The sequence below is a fragment of the Hydra viridissima genome, unplaced genomic scaffold, assembly GCF_058129835.1.
Source record: "Hydra viridissima isolate aposymbiotic clone 2 unplaced genomic scaffold, HvirCarnegie_v1 scaffold_12, whole genome shotgun sequence".
Lineage (NCBI taxonomy): Eukaryota > Metazoa > Cnidaria > Hydrozoa > Anthoathecata > Hydridae > Hydra > Hydra viridissima.
In genome coordinates, this window is record NW_028324311.1 from 9,726,250 (window position 1) to 9,753,821 (window position 27,572).

A 27,572-nucleotide genomic window follows, 5' to 3' on the forward strand; every position below is an offset into this window, starting at 1 on the left:
TGTTGTTATTTTTGAGGCTTGGTAACTGATTGGTAACTGATAATTTCAAAAATAGAAGTAAAATCATTTGTGCCTGCCTTTGTTAACCCTACTACAATACACTGTGAATGTCATTTTAAAACATTCTGATTTTAATTTTTTTAATAAAATTTATCAGATTCTTGTGTCAATTTTTTTTTAGATTTTTGCTACTTCAGTTTGAATTTGTGTTTTGAGAACACTGTATGATTTTTATTCAATAATTAAATCATCGTTACCACTTTTCTGAAAATTTCTAATAAAAGATGTTGAAAACAAAAACCTAATGAAATTTATTTGCTTTATATTTTCTGTAAGTTTGTCAGAATCATTAAGTAAATATTTTAATTGTTTTTACCTTTGTTGTTATTTTCAATGTTCCCATTTTGCCTTTAATATGTTTGATTTTAGTATAGGAGAAAATTTAAAGCAGTTGTCATATAAACGCAGAGGAGAGGCTATGTTGTATGAAATTATTGAAGTAAGAGTTGAATATTATTTTTTGTCTTGTCAAATATTAACTCAAAGTAAGCCAAATAATGCATGGTTGCAAAGCTATGTTAAATCATAGCTTGCAATATGTTATACACTGAAAAAAGTTTACAAAAACTAGATTTTTAAAATTATCAGAATGTAAATTTAAATTTTAATTATCTTTCTAATTTTATTAAATGCGTTTTTTTTTTTAATTCTGTGGCTTGATTTTATGTATATACAGCTATATTCTACATTATATATATATATATATATATATATATATATATATATATATATATATATATATATATATATATATATATATATTGTTTGATGTAGTGTTGTATTAAAATAATACAAAGCTCTTGTTCGTTGAAAAGTGCTCGATGTTTAGGAAATTTATTTTGATTATATATTTAAATTTCAAAACAGAGCGATTTATAATTATAATTAAAAACGATAAAGAAAAAAACTTTTATTATGGAACTTTAAGTTTCATGCCTAACGGCAATCATCAGCCATATATTACAAAATTAAACGTTAAAATTACATATATAATTAGGGTGGCGTGAGTTCTAATGACTCCATGGAAACAAAATCTTAAAAGTATAATGTGACGTAAACGTAAAGTGAACCAGGATCAATCTTCGGTATCAAATGAGGAAATAAGGAACTTATTCTTGTGCCTGCACTTCGAGACCATTTCACTCCTTGTATTAAGTAGGTTATCTCCTTTGTACATCAAAATTTGAAACTTCTCGTTCAAACAAAGGTTACAAACTCTTAATGCTGGGTTGTATGGTTTGCATTTTTTAATAATTTTCCATCTGATAAAAGGTGTGAAGTTTTTTTCTTTTAATTTCCATACCTCCTTTGATAGCTCTGTATCGTTCTTGTACCTAACTGATTTAAAGGATTTTAAGTGGTTAGCATACCGAGCTTTGAAAGATGTTTAAGTCCTATATACACTTTTTCTTTATATTCCGGATTGTTCGAATATACGGTGGCCTGATAAACGATGTTGTTGGAAAGGCAACGATTGTTCATTGGACATTTCGATTTGTCAGTGCAGTTGCATTTCATTTCATTAGTTTTTGCCTCATTTTGCAAAATGTTTTTGTTGTGAGAGTTAATAATGGATTTTATATTTGGCATGCAAGAATAACTAATTTTGATTGTGTTTCTATTAAATATTTTACAAAGCCTGTGGTTAACTGGGAAGTGGAGGTTGATGAGGTTCAAAAAACATTTACCTATTTTTGTAACAACATTTGCACTGAAAGGAGGATTATACCAAATTATCTTACATTTATGGTTGCCGTTTGTTGATTTTATACTTGGATGGTACGCAAGTTCGCAATTGTAACCCGATTTTTTCAAGGCTTCTTGATAAGGAGGAATACTTTCTTTAAAAATCGCTTCACTTGACATCACTACTTTTGAACCAATGGCAAAACACTCAAAATGTTATACATTGGTTTCAAACCATAAATGAAAAGCAATTCTGTAAGTTCTTAAACTTTGATATTAATGATTTTTATCCATCAATTAACGAAAACCTACTAAAAAGCGCAATAACTTTTGCAGAGCAACATCTAACAATAAATAGCGAACAAAAGAGATTTATACACCATGCAAGGAAATCATTATTATTTAGCAATGGAACTGCTTGGATTAAGAAAAAGGGGGGAATTTTTGACGTCACCATGGGGGCCTATGATGGTGCGGAGATTTGCGAATTAGTGGGAATTTTTATTTTGCATCAAATCTCGCAGTTTTATGAAAAAAGCACTTTCGGTATATATCGAGATTAGCTATGTTTAGGAACAAAAGTGGTCAGGAAATGGAGAGAATAAAGAAACATTTTGTACAAATTTTTAAAAATAGTAACTATCTTGATCTAACACTAAATCTTAACGATGGTTCTTTTCAACCATATCGCAAACCAGATGATATACTGAATTATATAAATACTAGTTCTAATTATCCACCGAGTGTAATAAAAAGTATTCCTAAAACTATTGAATTAAGATTATCAGCAGCATCATCAAGTGAAGCAATTTTTAAAGAAAGTATTCCTCCTTATCAAGAAGCCTTGAAAAAATTGGGTTACAATTGCGAACTTGCGTACCATCCAAGTATAAAATCAACAAACGGCAACCATAAATGTAAGATAATTTGGTATAATCCTCCTTTCAGTGCAAATGTTGTTACAAAAATAGGTAAATGTTTTTTGAACCTCATCAACCTCCACTTCCCAGTTAACCACAGGCTTTGTAAAATATTTAATAGAAACACAATCAAAATTAGTTATTCTTGCATGCCAAATATAAAATCCATTATTAACTCTCACAACAAAAACATTTTGCAAAATGAGGCAAAAACTAATGAAATGAAATGCAACTGCACTGACAAATCGAAATGTCCAATGAACAATCGTTGCCTTTCCAACAACATCGTTTATCAGGCCACCGTATATTCGAACAATCCGGAATATAAAGAAAAAGTGTATATAGGACTTAGCGAAACATCTTTCAAAGCTCGGTATGCTAACCACTTAAAATCCTTTAAATCAGTTAGGTACAAGAACGATACAGAGCTATCAAAGGAGGTATGGAAATTAAAAGAAAAAAACTTCACACCTTTTATCAGATGGAAAATTATTAAAAAATGCAAACCATACAACCCAGCATTAAGAGTTTGTAACCTTTGTTTGAACGAGAAGTTTCAAATTTTGATGTACAAAGGAGATAACCTACTTAATACAAGGAGTGAAATGGTCTCGAAGTGCAGGCACAAGAATAAGTTCCTTATTTCCTCATTTGATACCGAAGATTGATCCTGGTTCACTTTACGTTTACGTCACATTATACTTTTAAGATTTTGTTTCCATGGAGTCATTAGAACTCACGCCACCCTAATTATATATGTAATTTTAACGTTTAATTTTGTAATATATGGCTGATGATTGCCGTTAGGCATGAAACTTAAAGTTCCATAATAAAAGTTTTTTCTTTATCGTTTTTAATTATAATTTTATATATATATATATATATATATATATATATATATATATATATATATAATGTGTTCTCGTTTATTCTTACCTTTTTAGTATGTCAAAGAAAGTTTGAGTGACAATAATCATCCATGTTGTATTTGTCCTATATGTTTGGATCAATTTAAGGTTGTGTACCCATGCATATTTATTTTTTTATGTTAATGTATATTTGTACTTTTATATATATTTGTATGTATTTATGTATGTATGTGTTTATGTATGAATGTATGTATGTATGTATGTATGTATGTATGTATGTATGTATGTATGTATGTATGTATGTATGTATGTATGTATGTATGTATGTATGTATGTATGTATGTATGTATGAATGTTTGTGTGTGTGTGTGTATGGCAAAAGCATTTTTATGCAGTTTTTACAGAAAATGACCAAGTTAGCATTAATAAAATAGCTATAAATGCTATAAACAGTATGATTGAGAAGAAAAAAGAAATTATTTTAAAAATTTATGGATTCGTTCATTTTTTACATTATTTTCTTTTGTATCTTTTTTATGCATTGACAAAACTGAATTAATGAAGATGTAATGCACTAGTGACCTTGTTAATGGCTTGTAAATGAGAAATATTTTTCCTTTCATTCAAAAAAACAAAAACATTTTCATCAAATAAGGTTACCTTTTTTACTACATTGTAAAAAAAAGTTAACAAGTAATTCTAGTGTACCTTTTTTTTATTTTGAAAGCACTGTATGTTATGCTGTACTTTATTCACAGTACTGCCTTTTTAGTTTGTCTCAATTCATCTGGTTGTCATGGTATTTGTCTCAATATATTTAATTACAGCAATCAAATCTTGCTCATTTTAAGTTTAATTTTTTCTGAGTCAACTTAAAAATATGATTTATTTTCTCTTTTTCTATTTAGCATGATTTTGTTCGCCTTGATTGCTATCACTATCTTCATAAAACATGTTTTAATTTGTACATTTCTTCCAATGAACAAAAGGTTGTATTTTTAAAATTCATCTTTTTGTTAATGTTACCGTGTTTGGCATGATTATTACATGTAGATGTTTATTTTTTTTTGTATTAAATGTCATTCTCATCATTATCAGTTTTATTTAAGTAAAAAAATAATTGATTATCTTCAATTCATTATTTGTATTAAAGAAGTTTTTTAAAATAATTTTCTCTCTAATTGCTGATAGATAATAGTCACTTTATGTCAAGGTCATTTTTTTTCTTATGAACTACACAAAGAACATTCACTTGTGTCGTTTTAAAAAAAGTAGATGTTCTTCTTTTTTTTTCAACTCAACAAATATTTTTACATGTTGAACTTAATTTTTTGTCTTGTTTTGTGAAACTATTTGTTTAGGGGGTAAAGGGGCTAATTAAATTTTTATGTAATGCAGCAATTTTAATTGTTTTTTTTTTTTTTTTTTTTTTTTTTTTTTTTTTTTTAGGTTTTGTAGAAAAAAAAACATTTGTTGATGAGGAGTTTGATAACCTAATAAGTTTATTTGAGATGTTATGGTTGTGACAGGTGTTTAAGTTTTTTAAAGTGTTAAATCAAGTTGACATTCACTTTGATTTACCTTTGATTTTGAGAGTTGAATAAATAATGTGAAGTTTGGTTTTTATTAGTAGTTATAACTTTTTTTGATGTTTGTTTGACATGAAGGAGTTAAAAAGCCAATGTTGTGGTTTAATATAGGAAAACATTCTTGTATTGTTTAAAGTAAAGGTATCAACTACAAACTCCTTTTTGAAGAATAGATGCATTTGGGACATAATGATATAGTAGTGTTGAAGGCAGTTTTTAAAAATAATAGCGAGTTTAGATGCAAATGTTTTGAGAGAAGTATTTGAAAATAACTTTCCGTTCAAAATTGGAATACATTTTTTATAATCCTTCAAACTCAAGTTTTAAATTTAATAAAAACTAAAAATATTTAATGAAAGAGTGAAAAGCTTGATTAAAGTTCTCAATATTTGTTTATTTTTAGATATGTCCGGTATGTCGTATACCATTTGACTTGGATTATTTTCAAGATGTACCAAATGGTTTGGAAGAAGATATTTCTGTAGTAAATTGTTTTATATAACTACTGTGGTGTGAGCTAACAAAGTCCTATGCTTTAAGAAAGTCCTAATTTTAAGAAATGACAAATTTCATATACATAAAATAAACATTTAGAGAAAAAAATTTAGTTATTTTATCAAACTAGATATCTAGTTAAAACAACAAAGTTATTTTCCGCAAATTTTTCTTTTATATATATGAAATTTATTTACAATCTTGATTTGTTTTCTACTCAGACAGATGTGACACTTTCACTTTGCAAAGAGTATATTGATCGACAAAAAGAGAATCTTGAGCTTTATCATAAACAAAAGTTAAAAGGTGGCATCATCGATGTTGAGTGGGAGAAAAATAAACACCTGATATCTTTGGTATTTTTTAAATCATTCTTTAAAACTTTTTGGTGATGTTTTTCTATTTATCAGTTTATTGAGTTTTTTTGCCTTCGTAGAATGCACCGCCTGAGCCTTTGTATTCGATAAAAGAATCTATTGGAGTTTCTAGTACTGAATCCCTCAAACCTTTAAATGCCCCAACTGAAAGTTTTCAACGTTTGGAACCTTGTAGTTATAAGAATCAAACTAGAAGCTCTAAAAGTAGCTTCAATAACAAGCAAACTGACGAAATGTCTAGAAATCCTACTTCTTCAAGAAAAGAATACCGTCTAAAGCATAAAATGGATTCAAAGGTAACTCACTCAAAACATACTGAGTCATTAACGAAAATTAAAGCCCGGGATTTACAATTCTTCCCATCAAAATCTAATGAAGCTAAATTAAGTTTCATTGAGGTAAAACCAGATAAAAACACGGAAGTTGTTTCAAATAAAACTGATTACGAAAAAAAGAAAGCTTTTTGTAACGAAGAATGCAAATTGAACAATTCTTCAGAACCTCAACGTCACTTAGAGTCAACAGTTGCTAAAGATTCTGTTCAAATCAACTCAAAAGTTAAAATTACGAAATTCCCTGTTAGAACCTTGCATCCTCCACCTGGCTTTGAAAAAATATCTCCGAAGAACTTGACAGATATTAAGTAGAATTAGCGGTTATTAAATCTGATTTTATTTTTTTGTATAATAAATTTTTTTTTTCTGCGTGAATAAAACATGTTTTTGCTATTTTGCTGTAAATGTCTTTTTTTTTTAACGAAGTTTAAAGTGATTTGTTTGCTATCGTTTTGGATAAGGTATATTTTATCTTATGAAGGAATTCTGTTTTGTTACTTGAAAAATAGTCTTTTTGTTTTAAATTACTTACAGTTTTACGTTTCTTTAAAGGAACTTTTCTTGTTTTTTTTTTTTTTTTTAATTACAATTGTTAGTTGTAGAATGAATAAATGAGCTTCCGATATTATTCTATTGCACAAGATATCAAACGGACATTCTTCGGTGCGTTTTATAAAGCCGTTAACGCAAAAAACTCTCTGCAGAAGAAAACAACAGCTTTTTATAAAACGAAGAAGAGCAAGCACTCGACTCTAAGTGCATGCAACATTGGAATGGAACTAAAGGAAGTTGTTACAAAATTGGAAATTTTTGCGTCCCCGAGATTAGCTGAGAGCTGGGATAATGTCGGTCTTCTTATGCAACCATCATCCCCACTTTTTGTTAAAACTCTTTTTCTCACTAACGATCTTACAGAGAAAGTTCTTACTGAAGCCATTTCTAAAGAAGCAAACATGATTCTTTGTTACCATCCACCTATATTTCGACCGTTAAAGAAAGTCACACAAAATAGTTGGAAAGAAAGACTGGTGGTGAAAGCACTTGAACATAGGGTTGCAGTATATTCTCCGCATACTGCTTACGATTCGATCAAAGGTAAGTTGTTGTTGTTGTTGTTGTTGTTATTGTTATTATTATTATTATTGTTGTTGTTATTATTATTATTGTTGTTATTGTTATTGTTATTATTGTTGTTATTATTATTGTTGTTATTATTATCATTATCATCATTATTATTATTATTATTATTATTATTATTATTATTATTATTATTATTATTATTATTATTATTATTATTATTATTATTATTATTATTATTATTATTATTATTATTATTGTTATTATTATTATTAACATGTTCCATAAAGTCCATTGCCCAATTTTTTTCTTATTTTTTATTTTTTTAGGTGGTGTAAATGATTGGCTCATAAGTTGCTTTGAAGGAGTCATTTCACCTATAAATCCCTCGGAAGATGTTAAGTTTTTTTCTTAAAAGTTTTTTTTTTCTGAAACTTAGAATCAGAATTTAATAACATCAATCTTTCGTTTTGTTTTAGGACAACACGTGCGGAACTGGTCGAATATGTCGACTTAATACGCCTTTATCAATTGCTGATGTTATTTTTAAAACCAAGAAACACCTCGGTTTAAATTTTATTCGAATCGCATATAAACAGAATGATGAATCAGAAATGGTATTTTTTCATATTCTTTCATGGTTCGGCACTTTAAAAAGCCGCTAAAATTTTGCTTATAGAATTTCACAATTTTGTATTACTAGGTCACTAGTATTGCATCGTGCGCTGGTTCTGGTTCAAAGATCTTAGAAGGAGTTCGTGCCGATGTCTACCTAACCGGAGAGATGTCTCATCATGAGATTCTTGATGCTGTATCGGATGGTGTAACCGTTTTGCTGTGTGAACATTCTAATACGGAGAGAGGTTTTCTTAAAATGCACGCAAAAACGTTAGCTGGAATGTTTGATTACCGAGTTCAAGTTATCGTCTCAGAAGAGGATCGAGACCCAATCAAAATTGTGTAACTGTTACTTATGTATACTTTTATCTAAAATATTTGTCGTTGTTAAATTCATCAGAGTTTTCTTTTTTTTTTAAACTCCTCCACTCTTTTTTTCTTTGCATGACCTTTATCAATATTTTATCGTCAAAAGTTTAACTAAATTAGTTTTTAAAACTACAAAAAAAAAAAAAAAAAAAAGAAGTCAGAGTTTTGCAAAAAAATATTTGTCTTTTTTTTATAGTCTTCAGGACAACAACAACAAAAAAAAATCTTAAATGGACTTGTAATAATTGGGAAGGAACATAAAAAAAGGAAAGAACATGGTTCCCTCAATCAGTGGCGCCCACTTGCCCTGTTTAGAGGTGAGAGTGGTCTTAAGTCTGAATCTGGCACCTAGCAAAATTATTCAGTGGTTGTCTTAGTAGTTCCAGTTAGGGGAGATCATATGGGTGAAGTTTTTAACCAGCAATTTGTTAATTATTTCAGCAGAAATATATAACTATTTAATAACTAATAGTGTTAAAAAAAGTGTTAATGGAAAAATCTAGTAAAAGTCGAGTATTCGTGAATTACTTGACGTGTATTTTTTAAACGTGTTATATTTAACGTTTAATATTTCCACTGAAAATGTTTTAACTATCATTCCGAAAGTTCTACATTAACTTTATAGTAAAAGTCTCAACCTCCGTATACCTTTCCACACAACTCTACAACCCATACATTCCCTTGCCCTTACCTTCAAACACAATGTAAACAAACGAAAAACATTAAATAAAATTAAAAAAAAAAAAATCCACCCTCACATCATATAACTATGAGAACGAGTGGTTGTGTAGTGCTTGCTTGCCTTTAGGTGAAGGTCAGCAGGAGCAGTTCTGTATTGCAGTATCAATAAACAGTATTTAAAATATATTTCTTAAGTTTTATTCCTCGTTGTCACTTTCTTTACAGGCAAATGCATCAGTTAAATAGTTTGTATTTCATAAAAATGAAAAAATAAAAAAGTGTAAAAACAATCCTATAGATATAATAGATTCCGCTAAGTGTATGGGAAGGTAAATTTTAGTGACCAGCAATGCACGTAACTCCAGTAGTAAAATCCTTTTACCATGCATATTTCTTAATAACGTTGGACGATTAAGACAAAACCCTTGCTCCACATATGTGCTGCAAAGCCTCTATCGTAGCCCTATGGCGCTGAAGTGAAGGCAAAGCAAACTTTCTGTCATTTGGTGTACATTTGGTTTGGAGAGAAGGCTAGGACCTTGTTACAGAATGCTGTTTTTGTATAACCAATCTTCAAGGTAAGAATGTATTTACTTAAAAAAATAAAGTTCTTGATAAATCCATAAAAAATCCATAAAACATATTTATAGAAGTTTTTTGGTAGCCTAATAAAATTCAAGTTGTGTATAAAAATCGTAGACTTTGTATAAAAATTGTGTTAGAATTGTGGAAACTGAGGTCCAGTGTATTAAAATATGTAAATCAAGTCTGTTAAATTTTTCCAGGTTTTAATAAGGAGGACAAGCATATTGTTGTCTACCCTGATATTTCTTCTGCCATTAAACCACTACCACATGGTCCATGAGTTTCAGTTCCTTCTCCACCTAATAAACCGAGCCAAAAGAGGATACGGAAGGTATAAAAAAGGAGGACACTGGCACATCTGTAACGAGCATTCATCTAGTATAACTTTGCCAAGACTACTCACTCAAAATCAATTAAATAACTTGACTAGAGATTTTGGTCTTTCTAAAGAGAACGCACAACCTCTTGCTTCTTGTCTTAGTTAGAACAACATCCTTTCTAAAGAAAATGGGAGCTCGCATTTCAATAAAAATGCATATTTCCCAATCAATAGCGAGGAATAAGAGGAATGATAGAGACCAGGTATCAAGTACGTTGAGATGTCAATATGTTAGCTAATTGTTGTTGATGTCTTAAATGCAACCAACTAATATCGCATCACAAGCAGAAGTTATCAAGGACTTCGTTCCTTGGGAAATAGATTTTTTACAGTTTTCCCAACCATATTGGACGTCTAATCAAATTGGACGTCCAATCATAATTATGAACCCAGACCAGTAAACCTTGGACGTCCAAGAATGTCCAAGGTTTACTGGGTTGGGTTCATAGTTTGTCAATAAGTTTTAATTTAAAAAAGGAGTTAAATTGAGTCAATTTGATTTTTTCCCAGTATACAAATAATTGTAATGCATTTAACAACTTTGATGAAAATGTTATATTTTTTGAAAAATGATGTTTTTCTAAAAATAACGGGTGTGCTCTATCTAAAAATGCTGACCTGATTGAGCAAAATGAATGGCATATTCGGATTTAGGAGGTCAATTAAGTTTGGGATTAACAATGAACCCCCCCCCCCCCCCAGGAACAGAATTTTTCTCAAACGCGGGCCAGTGTTTTTTAAAGTGTGCACGTGACTTGCATAGTTACAGTTTGTTTACTATAAACTAGTTAACGTATTTCGGATCTTTTAAAATATTGTCTGGAAAAAACTGTTACACTCACTTTCTCTACTATTTAAGAAGTTATTTCTTTACAATATTGATTTATCAAGCTATATTCTTAAGAATATCCAAATAATAATATTCTTATAAAATGTTGTTTTGCTTACATGCGTTCTGCATATTTGTATATTTAGTGAGCTGGGCAGATACTGATGTAAGTAAAATAGTAATTTAAATCTAGACATTTTTCATGTAGCTTAGTTAATATGGGTATAAATTGCTTCTTTAAATATCTCATCTAAAAATGTGTATAAAATTTAGACAGCTATCTATGTAGCTATTCCTAACATATGCACATGCTAAGTTGATAGCATCCATGTGTTTTAGGACTTTGCCCATAAAAACCTACTTTAATAAGTGCTAACTAATAATTAAACTATAATGAAAAACAGATTCAGAAGAGTATTAATAGCTGCAGATATATGTTGATCTGAACCTTAGATTAAAGCAACTTTTTATGCTGAGTATGTCCTTGAAAGGACATACTCAACAGAAAGAGTTTTATTTTAATATTTTTGGTGATGTATATTAATCTATCACTCTTAAAATGTTTCAAAATACTGTAAGTAAGAGTAACAGTTACAGTAAATATGTCATGATAAAGTTAAGTTTTTTGTGTCTTTATTATGAATTTTTTACAGCTGTATTTACACTTAAATAAGTAAAGTGTATCAAGAGTCAATGTAAAGACTAATGTTCAAAATTTATTGAAATTATGGAAATCAGAAAATATTTATACTCAAGCTATCTCTTGGTGATATAGTTAAGTCCCAAAACTTCACAAATATTTTTTTTAAAACATATGAAAGTAAAAATAAAAGTTTATTTTCTTTCTAAAGTTGTTAGGATCATTCTATTGTATTTATAAATAACAATTTTCAGAGCTCTTCTGGTTTGGAATCTATATTTACAGATACAAATATAAGAGTCCGTAGATCAACAGTTACTTATGCAGATAATTCAACATATTACTGTGATACAAGTAGTAAGTTGTTGTTTATAATTTCAACCGTAACATTTTTTTTAAAGTTGATTTAGGTTAGATAACAAATTGTTATCATTTGATTAAATAAATTATATTTCTTTTTTTATTCTTTAGATTTACCTCAGCCAACTGTAAATCACCCTGCTGTTTTGTTTGCTGACTTTAATTATAATAACTGTTCCTCTAATGGAAATTTCCTGAGGTTAAGACCGAATGATTTCATAAAATGGGGAGAAAACACTGGGGGAGAGGTGAGAACACGTTTATTTACATGGTCTTCTATGTTAGTTTTACCAGATGTTAAAGTAACCTTTCGAGCATGTTGTCCTAGTGGGAATGAATTTGTAAAAACTGTTGATGATTGGCACGATGCTCCAAATATGAACCTATCAGTCTTTGAACATCCACAACTGAATGGAAATAATGGGATTTGGTACACAAGTAAGTTAATAAAAATTTACTACTATACAACAAATATTTTACATTTGAAAAGTAGATTTTTTCTTTACAAAGAAATTTCTAAATATAAATTTGTTATACTCTCTTGCATTTTTAGAATGGTTACATTGGGTGATGTCATTTGATATTAAAGTAAGTCTATCTAATAAATCTTTTGAGTGTGGCTCATGTTACTATGGAGATTGTGGACTTACAAACAAATGTGAATGTGCTGATGGGTACAGTGGAAATACCTGTCTTATAAGTATGTACATTAAAATAATATCTGTATTACTAGGGAGTTTTTTTAGGTTCAAATAAATGATGTACATAGTACCATACAGTTTTAGTTGAACTAAACATGATTACCACTAATAAAATGTTTTAGTTTTGCTAATGATATCCAGAGTTTATTTTTCTTAGGAAAAATATTTGGTATGTTTTACACAGCAGGCCAAAAGTTTCCAGACACTTGGATTTTGTTTAATTTTTTAAAAAAAAAACTCCCATAATTATACCAATAAAATTCAAATATCGTATTTATTTTTTAAAAGATACATATAGTTACTATTTAAGAAAAAAAAAAGACAAAAAATGAAATAAAAAAAATACTAACAACACTATTATTATTAAACTGTCTTTTTGTCAAAAAATAATCCTTGAGTTTTTATCACTTTTTGTGATCCGTGGCATCCTATTTATTAATTTATTTACTGTTTCGGGTGTAATTGATAACCAGGATTCTTCTAATATTTGCCACAGGTGCTCTTTGGATATTGGGGATATTTGTCTGACTTTTCTGTCCAATTCTTCCCACAGTAACTCTATTGGGTTCAAATCTGGTGATTGGGCTGGCCAGGTCATGTTTTTGAGGACACCATTATCCTCTTGTTCCTTTATATAGTTCTTACATAACTTTAAGGTGTGTTTAGGTTCATTGTCCTGCATAAAAACAAAACCACGACCAATAGTTCTTAAGCCAGAAGGTATAGCATTGTTTTCTAGAATTATTTTTTATTGTTTTTTTTTTCATAATACTCTCAATTTTAACTAGGTCACCTACATCAGCTGAAGAAAAACATCCCCATACCATAACTGACCCACCACCATGCTTTATTGTTGGCACTAAATACTCTGGGATCATTTTTTCTTTTGTTGTTCTTCTGATGTAAATTCTACGTCTTTACCCAAACAGTTCAAATTTGGACTTGTCGGTCCATAGTACTTTTCTCCAGTCTTTTTCTGTCCAATTTTGGTGGTCTATAGCCTGTTGTAACCTTTTCTATTTATTTCCAATCCGTAGCAACGGTTTCCTGACGGCTATACGGCCAGAAAGTCCTGCTTGTCTAAGACATCGCTTCGTAGTGGTTAATGAAATAGATTTTGAATGACTGCTATTAAAGCCTAAAGTTATTTTCGGGGCCGTAAGTCTTCGATTTCTTTTACTCATCAATACTATACTATTATCTTCAGCTTTTGTTGTCTTCCGTGGTCTACCAGATCTTTTTTTGTCTTCAAAAATGCCTGTTTCTTTCCATCGTTTGATGGTATCTTGTACAGTACTTCTGGCAACTTGTAATTTTTTGCAAATTTTACAAACTGAATAACTTTCTTTATGTAATGTAATTATTTCAGAATGTTTTGCAACCGTTAAAGAAGGTTTTTTACCCATATTTTTTAATGCAACCATCATTAATACCAAATGAAAACTGAACAAAACTAAATATTGTCAATCATTTTAGTCGGATATCATTATATTATAAATATTTCCTTCATGTTTCAACAAATAAATAACTTTAACAAGACCAAACTCTTAAGAGTAATGTAACGCCATATATCAAGTTAAAATAAGCAATTAAAAAAACAAACTTATTTATGTAAGTTTGAGGCCAGTAATACCTAATTACTGATCTCAAAATTACATAAACACTTAAAATTAGTAAGTTTAAGTATTATAAATTAATATTAATGATTAATTTAATGATACAGGATAGATTTTAGCTTTTTATATAAAAAATATCAAGTGTCCAGAAACTTTTGGCCTGCAGTGTATCAGTTATGCCTCTACAGCACAAATATATACATCTAGTTTGACCTCATTTGATGTAGTTTTTTTTAAGAGTATTTTTGTCTTACTGTTGAGTGATTTCGATATAGTTGATGCAGCATTTAATTATATCAGTCAAGTGTTATACTTGTTAGGTCAGCTAGTTGCATGGTAGCTTAACATTTATGCTAGTTTAGTCCTTGCAGTATTGTAAATCTAAAAAATCTAACAAAAATTTTAAAATTTCTTGTGTATGTTTTCTTTGTTATGGAATAGTATATTATTTTATTTATTTGAACCAGATGCAATTTAAGTTAAGGTTTATTAATGAGCCTATAATTGCTTAGCAAGTTACTAAGAATTGTTTTATTTGTTTGTTTTAATATTGCATGTCGTTAGTGTAATTATAAGCAATAAGGATTTTAAATTTTATGATCTGAGTCAGATCATAAAACTTCAATTTAATGATATATAGCACTCTTTTGCTTTGCCTTGACAAAAAGCACCCCAAGGACACAGAAAGAAACATTTCAATAGAAGCGCTTTTAAAGAAACCTATAAATTTTAATTGTATACTAAAAGTATGATTTTTCAGACTAGATTATCTACTTTTATTGTTAATATAGTTTAACAAACTGGTTACAACCTCATATGGCCATGGTTTTACAAGATGAGTTTTAGTATAAAAACACTGAAATAGACATTGATTGATGATATTTTGTCAAAAGACTACTCCAGGAAATATAAATTATGTATTATGAATTTTTTAATTTTGTATAAGCGGATAAGTAAATTTTGTATAAGTAGATAAGATTATAGGGGAGACGGGGGCTAGTTGGCTACAGTTTTAGTTTTTGAACTTTGTGTATTACTGGATGAACTTTTTTGAAGATATCAAACTTCAGTTCAAATAAGTATGAATTTGGCAAGCATGTTCAAGTGTCAAACATAAAAAAAAAGAATTGGTGGCCCAAAAAGGGCTTCCAAAGAAGAATAAAATATGTGCCAACTTACCCTGGTCCAGGGGTAAGTTGGCCCATATGCATATTTATTAGTTAATGCTTTGATCTTCCTCATTATTGACTTTTCTTTTATGAATGGAAAATTTAAATTTTCCCACACCGTTTCTCATAAGGCAAAATATATATATATATATATATATATATATATATATATATATATATATATATGTATGTATATATATATATATATATACACATAAACACACACATATATATATACATATATATACATACATACATACAAACATACATACATACATACATACATACATACATACATACATACATACATACATACATACATACATACATACATACATACATACATACATACATACATACATACATACATACATACATTCATACATAAACACATACATACATAAATACATACATACATTCATACATACATACATACACATAACTGCAAAATTAACGCAACATCTATACATTTTGTTTTATTTTAATTGTTGTCAATATTATCATATATTTTAACATATTAACATATTAACATGTTAAGAATAGAACACATGAACACAGTTTTTGATGATAATAAAATTGACTTTCAGGATGGTGAGAAAAAAAAACTAAAACCAAAAATATGGTTCATTTAACAAAATAAAGTAAAATGATTATTATTGTTATGCACATTAATACAATTAAATTGAAACATTTTTGACTTTCTGTGCGCGCATAAATTTTATATTGGAACTGTAAAGAGGTGTATTAATATCAAAGACAGTTAATTGCTTGTCTCATTATAAACTAGTCAAATTTTGTCAAAATTTGTAATTATTTGTTGCTTTACTACATGACCAATAAACGCATCTTTATTTTTAGACGCAATAAAAAAATTAAAAGATTTAAAAAGCAAAAAGTTAAAAATGTAAAATTCTATCTCAAATAATTATTTATTTCAACTATTCGTCTGCAACTAATTTTTTTTTGTTACTTATTACAAATTTAGTTCAGGTGCAAAACTTTACATTATGTAAACTGAATAAAATTTATATAAGAAAAGTTCCATTAACTGGATATACTTGGCATTTGATTGACAGGTTTTATTATTTAGTTTAAAATATTAAAATTATTATTTAAGTAATTAAAGAGAGAATAATTTAAGGAAAATAACTGAAAATAGTACCATTAAATTTCTCTTTAAAGTTCAGAAAAGCTTGAAAAATATAACCTTTAGTTTTTTTTGTGTTAGCTTTATTAACCTATTCAAGTAATATAAAGTCGGTATTTCTAATACAAAGAATGCTATCTTGTTTTTAGGACTGAATGCAAGTACTATCTATCCTACACAACAGAAACCGTTGGTACTTTTTGAGTATGCTAATTATCGTGGGAATTACACTCAAGTTAATCCTGACGAGTTCAGCCAGTTTTCTTCTAACTTACGCGGCTTGCGTGTAAACAAGTATCAATCTATGCGTGTTTTATACAACCGCTCTGTGATATTTGCTCGAAATATGATCTACACCAGTAAATGGAGTGTAGGGAATAATATACCGAATATTCAAGAGTTCTTGAGCGCGAATGTTGCTCTTGCTGATCCTATCTGGTTTAACTATGACACAAGTATTGCATTAGATTTTTATGTTAAAGTTGAGGGAAATTCCAAATGTGATAATTGCAGCCCATTATATGGCGTGTGTTACACGGGAACCTGTGTTTGTCTACCGGGATATTCAGGAGTGAATTGTGATACGAAGAGTTGAAGTCCTTACGATAATCGAAATAGAGACACACTCACAGATGGTGCCTCTCTTTCTAAACGCTCGCAAATTCTCATGCTATTTGACGTAGTTTGGGTGCTTCTCAACCAACTTAGCTCTATGAATTTAAAGCAAGTTATCCGAATCCTCTCAGTCAAATAAGACAATAATCATTTAAAAATTAAAATTGAAAAAATAGTTAAATTATAATGTAATTTTAGAAATACATATTAGAGCGTATTTCTAGAGTCGCACAACAATTGACGCATCCTTTAAAATACATTCTCTAAATTTTGAGAAAAAAGTGAATATTTGCGATAATATAAAATGAAAAAAAGTGGATGTTTGTGAGAATGTATATGTATTATACTGTATTTGTATTTGTGTGTCATATATGTTACTTTGGTCCCGGGTAGAAAGGGCTTAAGTCAATTTTTCACAAAAAAAACTTTTTCCGTATATTTAAAGCTTAATGATTAAAATTTTTTATATAAATTTTTAATTATTATCTTAATCATAATTTTAATCGTATTAGTGAACAAGGCTATAGACTAATTTAAAAAAAAAATCTCAGCTGAAAATAAATGAAACATCGAGTTTGCAAAGAAGTACGAAAAAAAGGCAACATCATTTTGGAAAAAAAATTTTGTAATCAAATGAACGAAAATAAAACCTTGTATCATCGGATGGAGTCTAGATAGTGGGACGAAAAGAAGGAGAAGCTTTTAAACAAATTATATGCAAGAAACTGTAAAGCATGCAGGAGATGTGATGGTTTGAGGTAGAATGAGTTGGAGTGGAAAATTGACATTTATTAACGACAAAATGGGTGTTTTCATGTATTGTAAAATTCTCAAAACCAACTAAAAAATTTTTATTCATTTGATAAAATAAGCAGCAAATGACTGCCAAATTTTGCACTTTTACAAAATAAATTTTTAAAACAAATATCACATTGTTTGAAATATTATAGACAACTTATATCTGTTACAACGTTAAGTGTAGCACAAAAAGACACAATAAGAATGATATGACTTAAAAAAATACATAAACTGACATATGCACTCTGTTCTGATAAATTTTCTGAATATAATTTTCCATATATTTATTATAAAGTTAATTTCTATCAAGATTTTCTAAAATTGAATTGCATTAAGTTTTAAATTCTGAGAAATATGGCTGTCATAGCTACATTAGCTTTTATTGTAGTCTACAAGGCAATTTTTCGATTTTTCACCATAAAGTTAAGCTGGCTTTGATGAAGATCCAATTTGAACAGGAAATTGGTGATCCCCACTTTGTTCACTGAGAAGAATTGTTCCTTTAGGTAATAATTGTGAAGTTTTTAATAGATTTTTGGTAATGGCGCCAGCTGCAAGATGAAGAGATGTCTTGTTGCAAGAGTGAGGAACGTGATAGAGAAATGTCTATGTGACAGAGAAACATTTTGAACAACCTTTTTAAGCATATTGGTCTTGGACATTCTTTTTCTTATACTCAAAAATTGATAATGGACAATAACTATTATAAAGGAGGATTTTGGCAATTCACTAAAAGCAGCATAACAAGGACATTATCCAATGATAGTTTTTAAAGGGGAAATTCTCTGGGGATAATTCTCTTAGAACCGCTGTGGACACGTTCATGATAAGCGTAAATTTGTTCTTGCTGGGAGTTTTTATCATGATGGTTAAATTGAACCATTACTTTTTTAAGATTGAGAGTGGTACAATTAACCAAGTTGGCCTGTTGAATAAATGATTTCTTTTGACAGTTGACAAGAGAAGGTTTTTGAGAAAAAAAACGATATTGAAAGAATCTTTCACAATTAGTTCCTTTATTAGAAAGATTTGGATGAGAGCTGCTTGAAAAACTCGGTTAATGTTTATTCTCTCAATATTTACTTTATATTTATCATGTTGCTAAAAAATCATCAACCTATTTTTTTTTACAAGCTATGTTTTCATCGTAGAACCTCTGTAGCTCTATTGACCAGATCTTTTATTGCTTAGTATGAATAATTTGTAGCCAATCAATGCTATTGCGTTACAGACATGAATTGACGTTAATATAGCTTGTGACGCAACTTTTAAAAGAAATTTTTTTGAATTAATTTAAACTTCTGAATTAAAATGTTGTGAAGCTTTTCTGATTGGTTGAAGTGGTAGCCTCACTTTGATTGCTTTGTTTTTCACAGCAACAATAATCGATGTCAATCAATGCAAAAAAACTTGGGTGTAAAAGTAAATTATCACTTAGAGTCTTAAAAAAACTCTACTATAAATCTTTGATCCTAATTAGGTATATACAAAATGGCCTATTTAACTAGTGAACAAAAAGCTGAGCTGAAAAGTATTGCCGAATCTATTGTAGCACCTGGTAAAGGCATACTAGCTGCTGATGAAAGTACTGATACGATTGGTAAAAGATTAACAAGCATAAATGTTGAAAACACAGAAGCAAACCGAAAAGCATATCGAAATCTTTTATTTACCGCAGATGAAAGCATTTCTAAATATCTAGGTGGTGTAATTCTTTACCACGAAACATTATATCAACATAATGACGATGGTACTCTAGTGATTGCTCCTTTAAAAGAGCGCGGTATAAACATTGGAATAAAGGTTGACAAAGGCCTTATTCAACTCCCTGGTATGTTTTTTTGAGAATTAATCTGAAATTATTGTAAACTTTTTATAATTAATTAAAACGAATGTGAGTTAGATTTTTAAAAAAAATAGGTTTTTCAAATAATACCTATAATACTAATGTTTACAACGGCAATGGTTTTTGTTAGATTTCAGAGGAAAAGCTTATTTTACAATAAAAGGAGTTTTTTTTCTGTTATCTTTTTATTGGATATTATGCTCTCATTAAATCAGTATTTTCGTTCTATAAAAAATAATGTAAAGCTAAATTATTTAGATTAATAACAATGTATGATAACAACTTAGGATGTAAAAGCTAATTCTCAGCAAATAAATCAATATATAGATAATTCCTCTACTTATGTTTTTACAAATTTTAAAATCATCTATTTCTTCAAGAATATTCATCAAAAAACATTTTCAAAAACCAAGCAGGTATTAAGAAAGCTATATGATTATCAGAATTAGTTGAAAAAAAGAAAAGGATTATCAGTGTTAGTTGTTGAATTTCTGCACTATGTATATTGATTTTTTGCAATATTTATATTAAGATTTTCATATTTAATTCGTATCATAGGAACTCATAATGAAACTACAACTCAAGGGATTGATGGTCTAGCTGAACGTGTTCAACAGTACAAAAAAGATGGTTGTTCTTTTGCTAAATTTCGTTGTGTTATTAAGATTAATACTGACTTGGGTGTACCTACTGATATTGCAATCCAAGAAAATGCTCAAGTTTTAGCACGTTATGCTGTAATATGCCAATCAAATGGGCTTGTACCAATTGTGGAACCAGAGATTTTAATTGATGGAAATCATAGTCTTGAAGTTGCTTCCCGAGTTACTGAGCGTGTTCTGGCTTGTGTATATAAAACATTAGTAGATCATCATTGTTATTTGGAGGGAAGCTTACTGAAACCAAACATGGTTACACCAGGTATTTTTTTTTGTACAAAGGGAATAAAAGTAAGACTACTCATTATTATGCAGAAATATTCATGGATATTTATTATATTCTTAAAGTCAATGATATAATTCTTAAAAATGTAGTTTTAGAAGCAAAAATGTCATTGTTAAATTTTAATATTTTAGTCAAATTCAAGCAAAAATAAAATATTAAAATTTTTCTCTTTAAAAATGGAGTATTTGTTAAGTTATAGTTTTTAATGCTTATAAGTAGTTATGAAACTTTAATGAGGCTGGCATGAAAGCACAGATGTTTCTTATAGTAATAATGATTATTTTAGCATAGGTTTTTACTTGTTTTTAATGTTAGGCATATCCTGTACACATAAGGCTACAGCTGAAGAGGTTGGATTAGCTACAGTAACAGCTCTCAGACGGACTGTTCCAGCTGCTGTGCCTGGAATTACATTTTTGTCTGGTGGTCAATCAGAATCTGAAGCTACACTTCATCTCAATGCTATTAATTCTGTACCATGTAAGTAGAGGTCATTTTAAAAAAAAATGTTACACAGTTATTTCGTTTTTGATCTTTTTAATTTTTTTTTTAGTATTGAAACCCTGGGCTTTGACATTTTCCTTTGGTCGTGCTCTACAAGCTAGCGTGATAAAGACATGGGCTGGAAAATCAGAAAATGTAGCATCTGCACAAAAAGTATTGTTAGAAAGAGCTTATCTGAATTCTGCTGCAGCACTTGGAAAATATGAAGGGGAAGATACGAAAGGTTCTGCTGGGGAAAGTCTTTTTGTCAAAAATCATGTTTATTAAATTAAAAAGTGTTCAAGTTGTTCATTTTTTAAATTTTGTGTTATTGTTTTAATTATTTAATTGTCTTGTATAAAAAATTTAATTACAAAGAGTTAATGCTTTACCTTAAGAAACTGAAAATATGTAAGCATTTCTTTGCATCATTCATCTTTATCCCAAAGATTAATATTTGAAGACAAAGTCTCACTCGTTTTTTGAATTTTATTATAATCCAAAAATACAGTCTAGTAAAGTTCATTCTTAATCAAGTTTTAAGTGAGAAAAAAAGAAAATAGAGAATGGGGAGGGATCAGAAAAGTTTGAAAATAAGTAACCAAAAGCAGTTGAAAAGCAAACGTACTTCAATTTTAGAAAATGAATTATTAGGGACAATAAGAGTATTTTTCCTCGTATCCTCATTTGCTTTATCTTCTCTAATTTAAAACAATGTCCTTGTTTTTTAATCTAATTTCTAATTAGAGAATTTCGGAAGGCTTTTCACTTGCTTGGGACCTTTTGATACACCTTTTAAAACAAGGATTAGTCGAATTTAAAGCACAGACGAATTATCAAGGATAAGAATTTGAGTTTTGGCACAAAATTGAAGAAATGAGACAAGAATATTAAAATATTTCGTGCAGTCAAACCAGTTTTCATTAATTCCAACAATGTTTTTTTATTACATCAAATAATGGTATTTTAGAAATGTCATATTTTTCATCTTTAAAACCACATCTTAAATGATAGGAAAGGTAGTCATACTTAATATTTTAGTTGGTTTGGATATTTAAAAATAGTTTTTTTAAAAAAAACTTTAAGATTTTGAAGACCTTAAATTGAATGAAGTTACATACAAATTGAATTTATATGTTAAACTCTAACTACAGAATATTTAAATTCTCGGCCAAAAGAATATGGTCAACTTTTTATTGTAATTTAAAGCATCAGAAAAAATCCGGCCACATTTGATAGCAAAAATAAATATGAAAACTAAAGCTTTTTTACAGTATTATTTTATTATAGTACATTATTTCAAGATACACATAGACATTTAAATGTTAATTTTTTCTTTCTCGAAGAAATACTCGAAGTTTTCGTTTAATACCCGCCATTAATTTTTGCGCAACTTCTTTTTTTGAGTTGTCCTCCTACTATATTCCGATTATCACGCCTTTCGGTGAGATTATGAACAATTTTACCCTTCTTCTTTAAATATCTTTTCATTATGGCCCAGTATTTGTGGACAATTAATGAGTTCATGTGTTTGGGAACGAATACAACACCATTTTTATTATACCCCTCCACTATTAATTGCCGAGTAAAATTTTCGATCGGGCAATTGATTCGAATCATATTTCACTAAGGTTTTGTCATCCATAACTATGCAACCGCCATGTTTTGTAAGAATATTGTCATACAATAATCTTTAACGTTTTTTCACTTAAACACTTTGTTTTTCTGACCGCTTAGAATACTTAATGGCACGATATGCTTTAAAACCACATTTTATTCTTGCACGTCTTGCAGTGCTTCTACTGATCTTGAACTTTTTTCTCGATCAATCTGACAGTTCTGGATTTTTTTCAATTAAGGTCTTAATTTTTTCATTTTTTTTATCAACAAAACCACTCTTCCGTCCAGTACCAGGCTTTTTTTAAATTTGATAGAGTTTCTTTATATCGTCTTAAAACATCACCAACTGTAATTCGCGGAACTTTCAATTGTTTTCCAATAAGTCTTACAGAAGCCTACGGATTTTCAAGATGTTTGTGAAAAAGTTTTTTTTCTCGAAATTTCTTCTTTTGTTATCATATTGTCACTAACTGTGCGCAACTGAAATGCGTCGATCTATTTAAAATATATGCATGCTTTGGTCGTTATTTAAATATTAAAAAGCAGTTAAATATATTTTTTTTTAATATTTTTTTTTGCTGTCAAAAGTGATCGATTTTTTCTGGACAGTGCTTTACTACAGTAACTTTTCGCTTTTATTTTGACAAACCCTAACCTTCTAATTATTCTTAACTTCAACTTTATATAACATAACTTAAGAGTTATCTTTCTGCTTCCAATAACTTTTGAGTTGTCTTCCTACTATATTTCAATTATCACGCCTTTCTGTATGATTATGAACATTTAATATTAATGAATAATAAACTGAAATAAAATAAAATAAAAAATGGAAAATCCTAAATTGGTTTCATAAAAAATATTTTTTCTTGCCAAAAATTAGAAAAGCTATAGTATTAAGCCTGTCTGGATTTCATATTTAACAAAGCTCCGGTACCCCCTGAGCTTTGTGTGGTTCAAAGTATTTGTAAAGTGTATATATAACACTAAAGTGTATAAATAACACTAAAGTGCTCATTGATTATTAATTTGAATATTCTAAAAGCCAAAACTACATTATTTTAAAAAAGGGGTTGGAAAAAAAAACAAACAAAAAAAAAACACAAAATTTTATTTTTGCTGACAACCTATATACAACACTGGTAAACATTAAGTTAGGTTACACTATTTATTGCAAAATATTTTTTGAAATTAATATTTTACACTATTACATATGCTTTGGAAACAAAACCTCATTTTATTTCTGAGCGGCACAAAGCAGTAAAATTTACTGCAATCCAGTTATTTTACAGTTTCCTCGCCCTCGGTTATTTCTTTTAACGATAGAAGCTCAACACTACCTTTCCCTTTTGATTCACTGGTAACCATTTCGTTGATTACTCTATATACACCTGGGTCAATTAAACATTCCTAACAGAAACGAAAGAAAATTATTTCAAATGACAAAAATCACTTATTCTTTTTTCTCAATTACAAAAATGACTACACTTAACTATTAAAATCCTCTGTTTATATATTGTAGATAAGACATTTCAAAATAAATTGTCTTATGAGAAAAAAAAAACAAACTATAGTAACAAATTTACCATGTCTAATTGTCCCATTATCCAGTCTTCTCCTTCAATATTTGAGACAAGTAGGACAATTTTTTCTCGAGTTTTCTTTGCACATTCTTTAGGCAAAACAATACGCACTCTCATCTCAGCTCTTTCAATTGCAATGGACACTTTTAATAGTTTGATAACTTCAAGAGCCTAAAAATGTTTTTGGTAGTAAATCAATGTTCCTTGTTTTCAAAATCTATTTTTTATTTTCATAAGTGAAAATAAAAAATAGATTTTTTTTTAAAGCATGGATAAAACATCAGAATTCAAAGAAAAACAAAATCATTTGCTTTTGAGTTTCTGTGCAGCAACCAATATTTCAAAAAAATAGCTACATTTTTTTTTTTTTTTGAAGCATCATTTTAAAATAATCCATGATGAAATGAACCTGATTTATGGAGGAACTTCTTTCTAAAAAAGCATTTCTTTACTGATGTGACTCTGAAGTTTATAAACTTAACAATTGGATACAAAATTTTATTAGATGTAAAAAAAAAAAAAAAAAGTAGACATTTTTAAACCTCCATCCTCTTTTCAAACCAATTGTTGATAAGTCATCAACCAAAAATAATTTTTTTACTTTCTAATTAAAAAATGCTTATTTTTAGTTAAAAATTAGCTTTATCACATTTAAAGATTTTTATGACATTTTGAGTTTTGAAAGTCAAGGTGTAAATAAAAATAATATTTACATAATCTACTTAAAATAATACAAACAATTTATAAACATATTAAAACCAAATAAGTTTTAAAAAAATTAATAAAATACTTAAAAAAATTTTAAAATTAACTTTACTGTTTTTTATATGCATAACTTTTAAGCAAAATGTATAATAACAAAACACAAGATTAAGTGGAAAGACCTGCATTTTTGTACTTTTGTTTGGCTTGACAGCAAAATGAATTTCTTTCATAGCACTTTCAATAACTCCTACAGGATAAGGACGTTTTGTTTCAGGATTTACACACTTATTAGAAACTATTGTTGCAATATCTCTGTACATTGATTCAAATTGAAGTGATCTTTCTTTTTCTGACACTTGAAGTTCTCCCTTTGCTAAAATCTAAACACAAAACTGCAGCTACAATTAAACTATTTAGCATAAATAAAAATAAGAATCTTTTCCTAAAACCTTAAATAATCAACAAAATTTTACTTTTAATTAATAACCAAGATACAGAAGCATTTAAGTTTAAGAAGGGAGATCTAAATTTTTACATTATTATCCTATAAATTGTTTAACTAAAATAGTTGATGTATAAATTTAGCCTTCTTTTCTTAAAAATAAAAAAATTGTATTTATTATACAGACCTTTAGACAACATTCCTTTTGATCTTCTGTCCCAAAAGCTTGAATTAAATCTTCTCGCTTAGCAACTTGCCCTTTGGATACATTTGTAAACACTTGCTGTGTTTGTAAAACTTCATTAATATCTTTTTCACTAAATAAAAAAAGTTGTTTATCAAAAACATTTAAAGAATAATTGCTATAAAGTTACAAAATTAAAAGGAAAAATGAGAAAGAAAAAAAAAAAAGTTAAATAAAAATAAAGAAAAAGTTTATATAGTTGCTTAAGGTTAAACATTCTTGTCTTTGGCTAAAAATACATTTGAACTTGACTTTGATTACTAATCTGTTGTTAACATTTAAAACAAGACTCTGTATGCATATATGGAAGTGTGTATGTATGCATACATGGAAGTGTATGTATGCATACATGGAAGTGTATGTATGTATGTATGTATGTATGTATGTATGTATGTATGTATGTATGTATGTATGTATGTATGTATGTATGTATGTATGTATGTATGTATGTATGTATGTATGTATGTATGTATGTATGTATGTATGTATGTATGTATGTATGTATGTATGTATGTATGTATTATTATATTAAATTAATTAAATATACTTGCTTACGCTCCTTGTCTCCAAGATAAAACTTTGTTTTTATAGCAAGCAATCTCAAATCGTTTTCCACATTTCTTCTGACGAACAATAGCAACATTTGTTAAACGAATCTGGTTGGTAGGTGTGAATATGGAAGCCATTCCAGCTATTCAGCCATAATAATTTATAAGTAAATACAAGTTTATTACATGTCATTTATATTTGTCACTACACATATAACACTTACTCTAAAGAATAGTTAAAGTTTAGCTGTATGGATTAATTTTTACAGTTTTTTTTTTTCATTTTGCGTTTTTGGCAAGTTGTTTAATATTAATAAGAAAGATTTTTACTATGTCCAGGTTAATTTGAAATAAGAGGGCCTCATTCAGAAGTTAAAAACATATGAAATATTCTATTTTAAATCATTTTGAAATAAATCTAAGGAAAAAACAAAGGTCGAGAAAAACAATTTGTTCTAACATCTTGAATATATGAGATCAATCATTGTTCAGAACGATGATTGATTTTAGGCACGTGGTTTCTAAATTATTGCAATTTATTTCTACAATATCACCGCGGTTTGACTTAAAAATAATAAATTTTGCATATTGTAAAATAAATATTTGGGGAAAATAGTTTTGTTTCTTTATCTATATTTTAACTCTAGTTAAAATTACAAAATTATTTACCCCAAATATTTTTTTACAATATGCAAAGATTATCATTTGTTACGTTACAACTTTCTTACAGCATAAGACTTCGTAATATCACACCACGGGTATGGTGAGCGCGGAGGGGTGGGGGGGGGGGCGGTTCTAATAATTTTTAAAACTGTGGTCTCTAATGATAAGAGCGAAACGGTTATTTTTTTTTTAAATCAAAATAATTTTTATTTGTTCAAAGAAACTTCAGAAACGATAGTTAACACGATGAGCTTTTTTATAATATAACAACCAAAATCACAGAATATTATGTGCATATTTTTAAATAAACCTTTTCTCGGATTGCCTTGATTTTTATGATGTGCATATTTGTTTGATAAAAATCTTTTTGTTTACTAAAAGTCTTTTATTTGATTACAATGAACAACTTTACTCCATGACCAGTCCAAAACAGGCTACAAATGCCAGGATGTTTTAAGGGCTATAAAAATTACAGAGCCTTACCATAAATTACTGTTTTGGTCACAGTAGTTGATATTCTTGTATCGGTAGACATAATGCGATTCCACGGCAGAAATGTTAAAAAACAAGAAAATTTTAAT

General features: G+C 28.7%; 4 protein-coding genes across 5 annotated transcripts; 3 read left to right on the plus strand and 1 right to left on the minus strand.

Annotated features, from left to right (window-relative positions):
• Positions 1–6,877: 6,877 nt before the first annotated feature.
• LOC145193946 (NIF3-like protein 1) lies at positions 6,878–8,860 on the plus strand. The gene is made up of 5 exons (XM_090068081.1): positions 6,878–7,426; positions 7,738–7,805; positions 7,888–8,025; positions 8,112–8,368; positions 8,592–8,860. Exons 1-5 carry the CDS (start codon positions 6,943–6,945, stop codon positions 8,623–8,625), a joined length of 981 nt encoding a protein of 326 aa, XP_089924207.1. The 5' UTR covers positions 6,878–6,942; the 3' UTR covers positions 8,626–8,860.
• A 1,939-nt stretch (positions 8,861–10,799) lies between these two features.
• On the plus strand, positions 10,800–17,564 carry LOC145194449 (uncharacterized). Of its 2 annotated transcripts, XM_090068077.1 has the most exons (5): positions 10,800–11,035; positions 11,764–11,866; positions 11,981–12,307; positions 12,423–12,569; positions 16,652–17,564. In XM_090068077.1, the coding sequence occupies exons 1-5, from the start codon at positions 10,973–10,975 to the stop codon at positions 17,095–17,097; spliced, it is 1,086 nt and encodes a 361-aa protein (XP_089924203.1). In that variant the 5' UTR covers positions 10,800–10,972; the 3' UTR covers positions 17,098–17,564. The 2 variants fall into 2 exon arrangements, with proteins under 2 accessions (XP_089924203.1, XP_089924204.1); XM_090068078.1 differs by lacking the exons at positions 10,800–11,035; positions 11,764–11,866 and having other exon boundaries at positions 11,989–12,117; positions 12,198–12,307.
• Positions 17,565–17,622: 58 nt separating this feature from the next.
• Positions 17,623–21,510, plus strand: LOC145193766 (fructose-bisphosphate aldolase A-like). Its single transcript, XM_080071282.2, has 4 exons — positions 17,623–19,746; positions 20,320–20,682; positions 21,022–21,186; positions 21,260–21,510. Exons 1-4 carry the CDS (start codon positions 19,407–19,409, stop codon positions 21,475–21,477), a joined length of 1,086 nt encoding a protein of 361 aa, XP_079927408.2. The 5' UTR covers positions 17,623–19,406; the 3' UTR covers positions 21,478–21,510.
• A 2,391-nt stretch (positions 21,511–23,901) lies between these two features.
• Positions 23,902–26,584, minus strand: LOC145194363 (ribosome maturation protein SBDS-like). Its single transcript, XM_090068082.1, has 5 exons — positions 26,336–26,584; positions 25,724–25,853; positions 25,274–25,474; positions 24,393–24,560; positions 23,902–24,216 (listed from the first exon to the last, which is right to left on the minus strand). The coding sequence occupies exons 1-5, from the start codon at positions 26,464–26,466 to the stop codon at positions 24,088–24,090; spliced, it is 759 nt and encodes a 252-aa protein (XP_089924208.1). The 5' UTR covers positions 26,467–26,584; the 3' UTR covers positions 23,902–24,087.
• Positions 26,585–27,572: the final 988 nt, after the last annotated feature.

Coding starts and splice junctions, on each gene's coding strand:
- LOC145193766 (XM_080071282.2), top strand. CDS start 19,407: ATGGCCTATTTAACTAGTGAACAAAAAGCTGAGCTGAAAAGTATTGCC. Junction 20,683..21,021: donor ACCAAACATGGTTACACCAG/GTATTTTTTTTT, acceptor TTTTAATGTTAG/GCATATCCTGTACACATAAG. Junction 21,187..21,259: donor TGCTATTAATTCTGTACCAT/GTAAGTAGAGGT, acceptor TTTTTTTTTTAG/TATTGAAACCCTGGGCTTTG.
- LOC145193946 (XM_090068081.1), top strand. CDS start 6,943: ATGAGCTTCCGATATTATTCTATTGCACAAGATATCAAACGGACATTC. Junction 7,427..7,737: donor TGCTTACGATTCGATCAAAG/GTAAGTTGTTGT, acceptor TTATTTTTTTAG/GTGGTGTAAATGATTGGCTC. Junction 7,806..7,887: donor CTATAAATCCCTCGGAAGAT/GTTAAGTTTTTT, acceptor GTTTTGTTTTAG/GACAACACGTGCGGAACTGG.
- LOC145194363 (XM_090068082.1), bottom strand. CDS start 26,466: ATGGCTTCCATATTCACACCTACCAACCAGATTCGTTTAACAAATGTT. Junction 25,854..26,335: donor TTATCTTGGAGACAAGGAGC/GTAAGCAAGTAT, acceptor TTTTTTATTTAG/TGAAAAAGATATTAATGAAG. Junction 24,217..24,392: donor TAATGGGACAATTAGACATG/GTAAATTTGTTA, acceptor CGTTTCTGTTAG/GAATGTTTAATTGACCCAGG.
- LOC145194449 (XM_090068077.1), top strand. CDS start 10,973: ATGTTGTTTTGCTTACATGCGTTCTGCATATTTGTATATTTAGTGAGC. Junction 11,036..11,763: donor TGAGCTGGGCAGATACTGAT/GTAAGTAAAATA, acceptor AACAATTTTCAG/AGCTCTTCTGGTTTGGAATC. Junction 11,867..11,980: donor ATATTACTGTGATACAAGTA/GTAAGTTGTTGT, acceptor TTTATTCTTTAG/ATTTACCTCAGCCAACTGTA.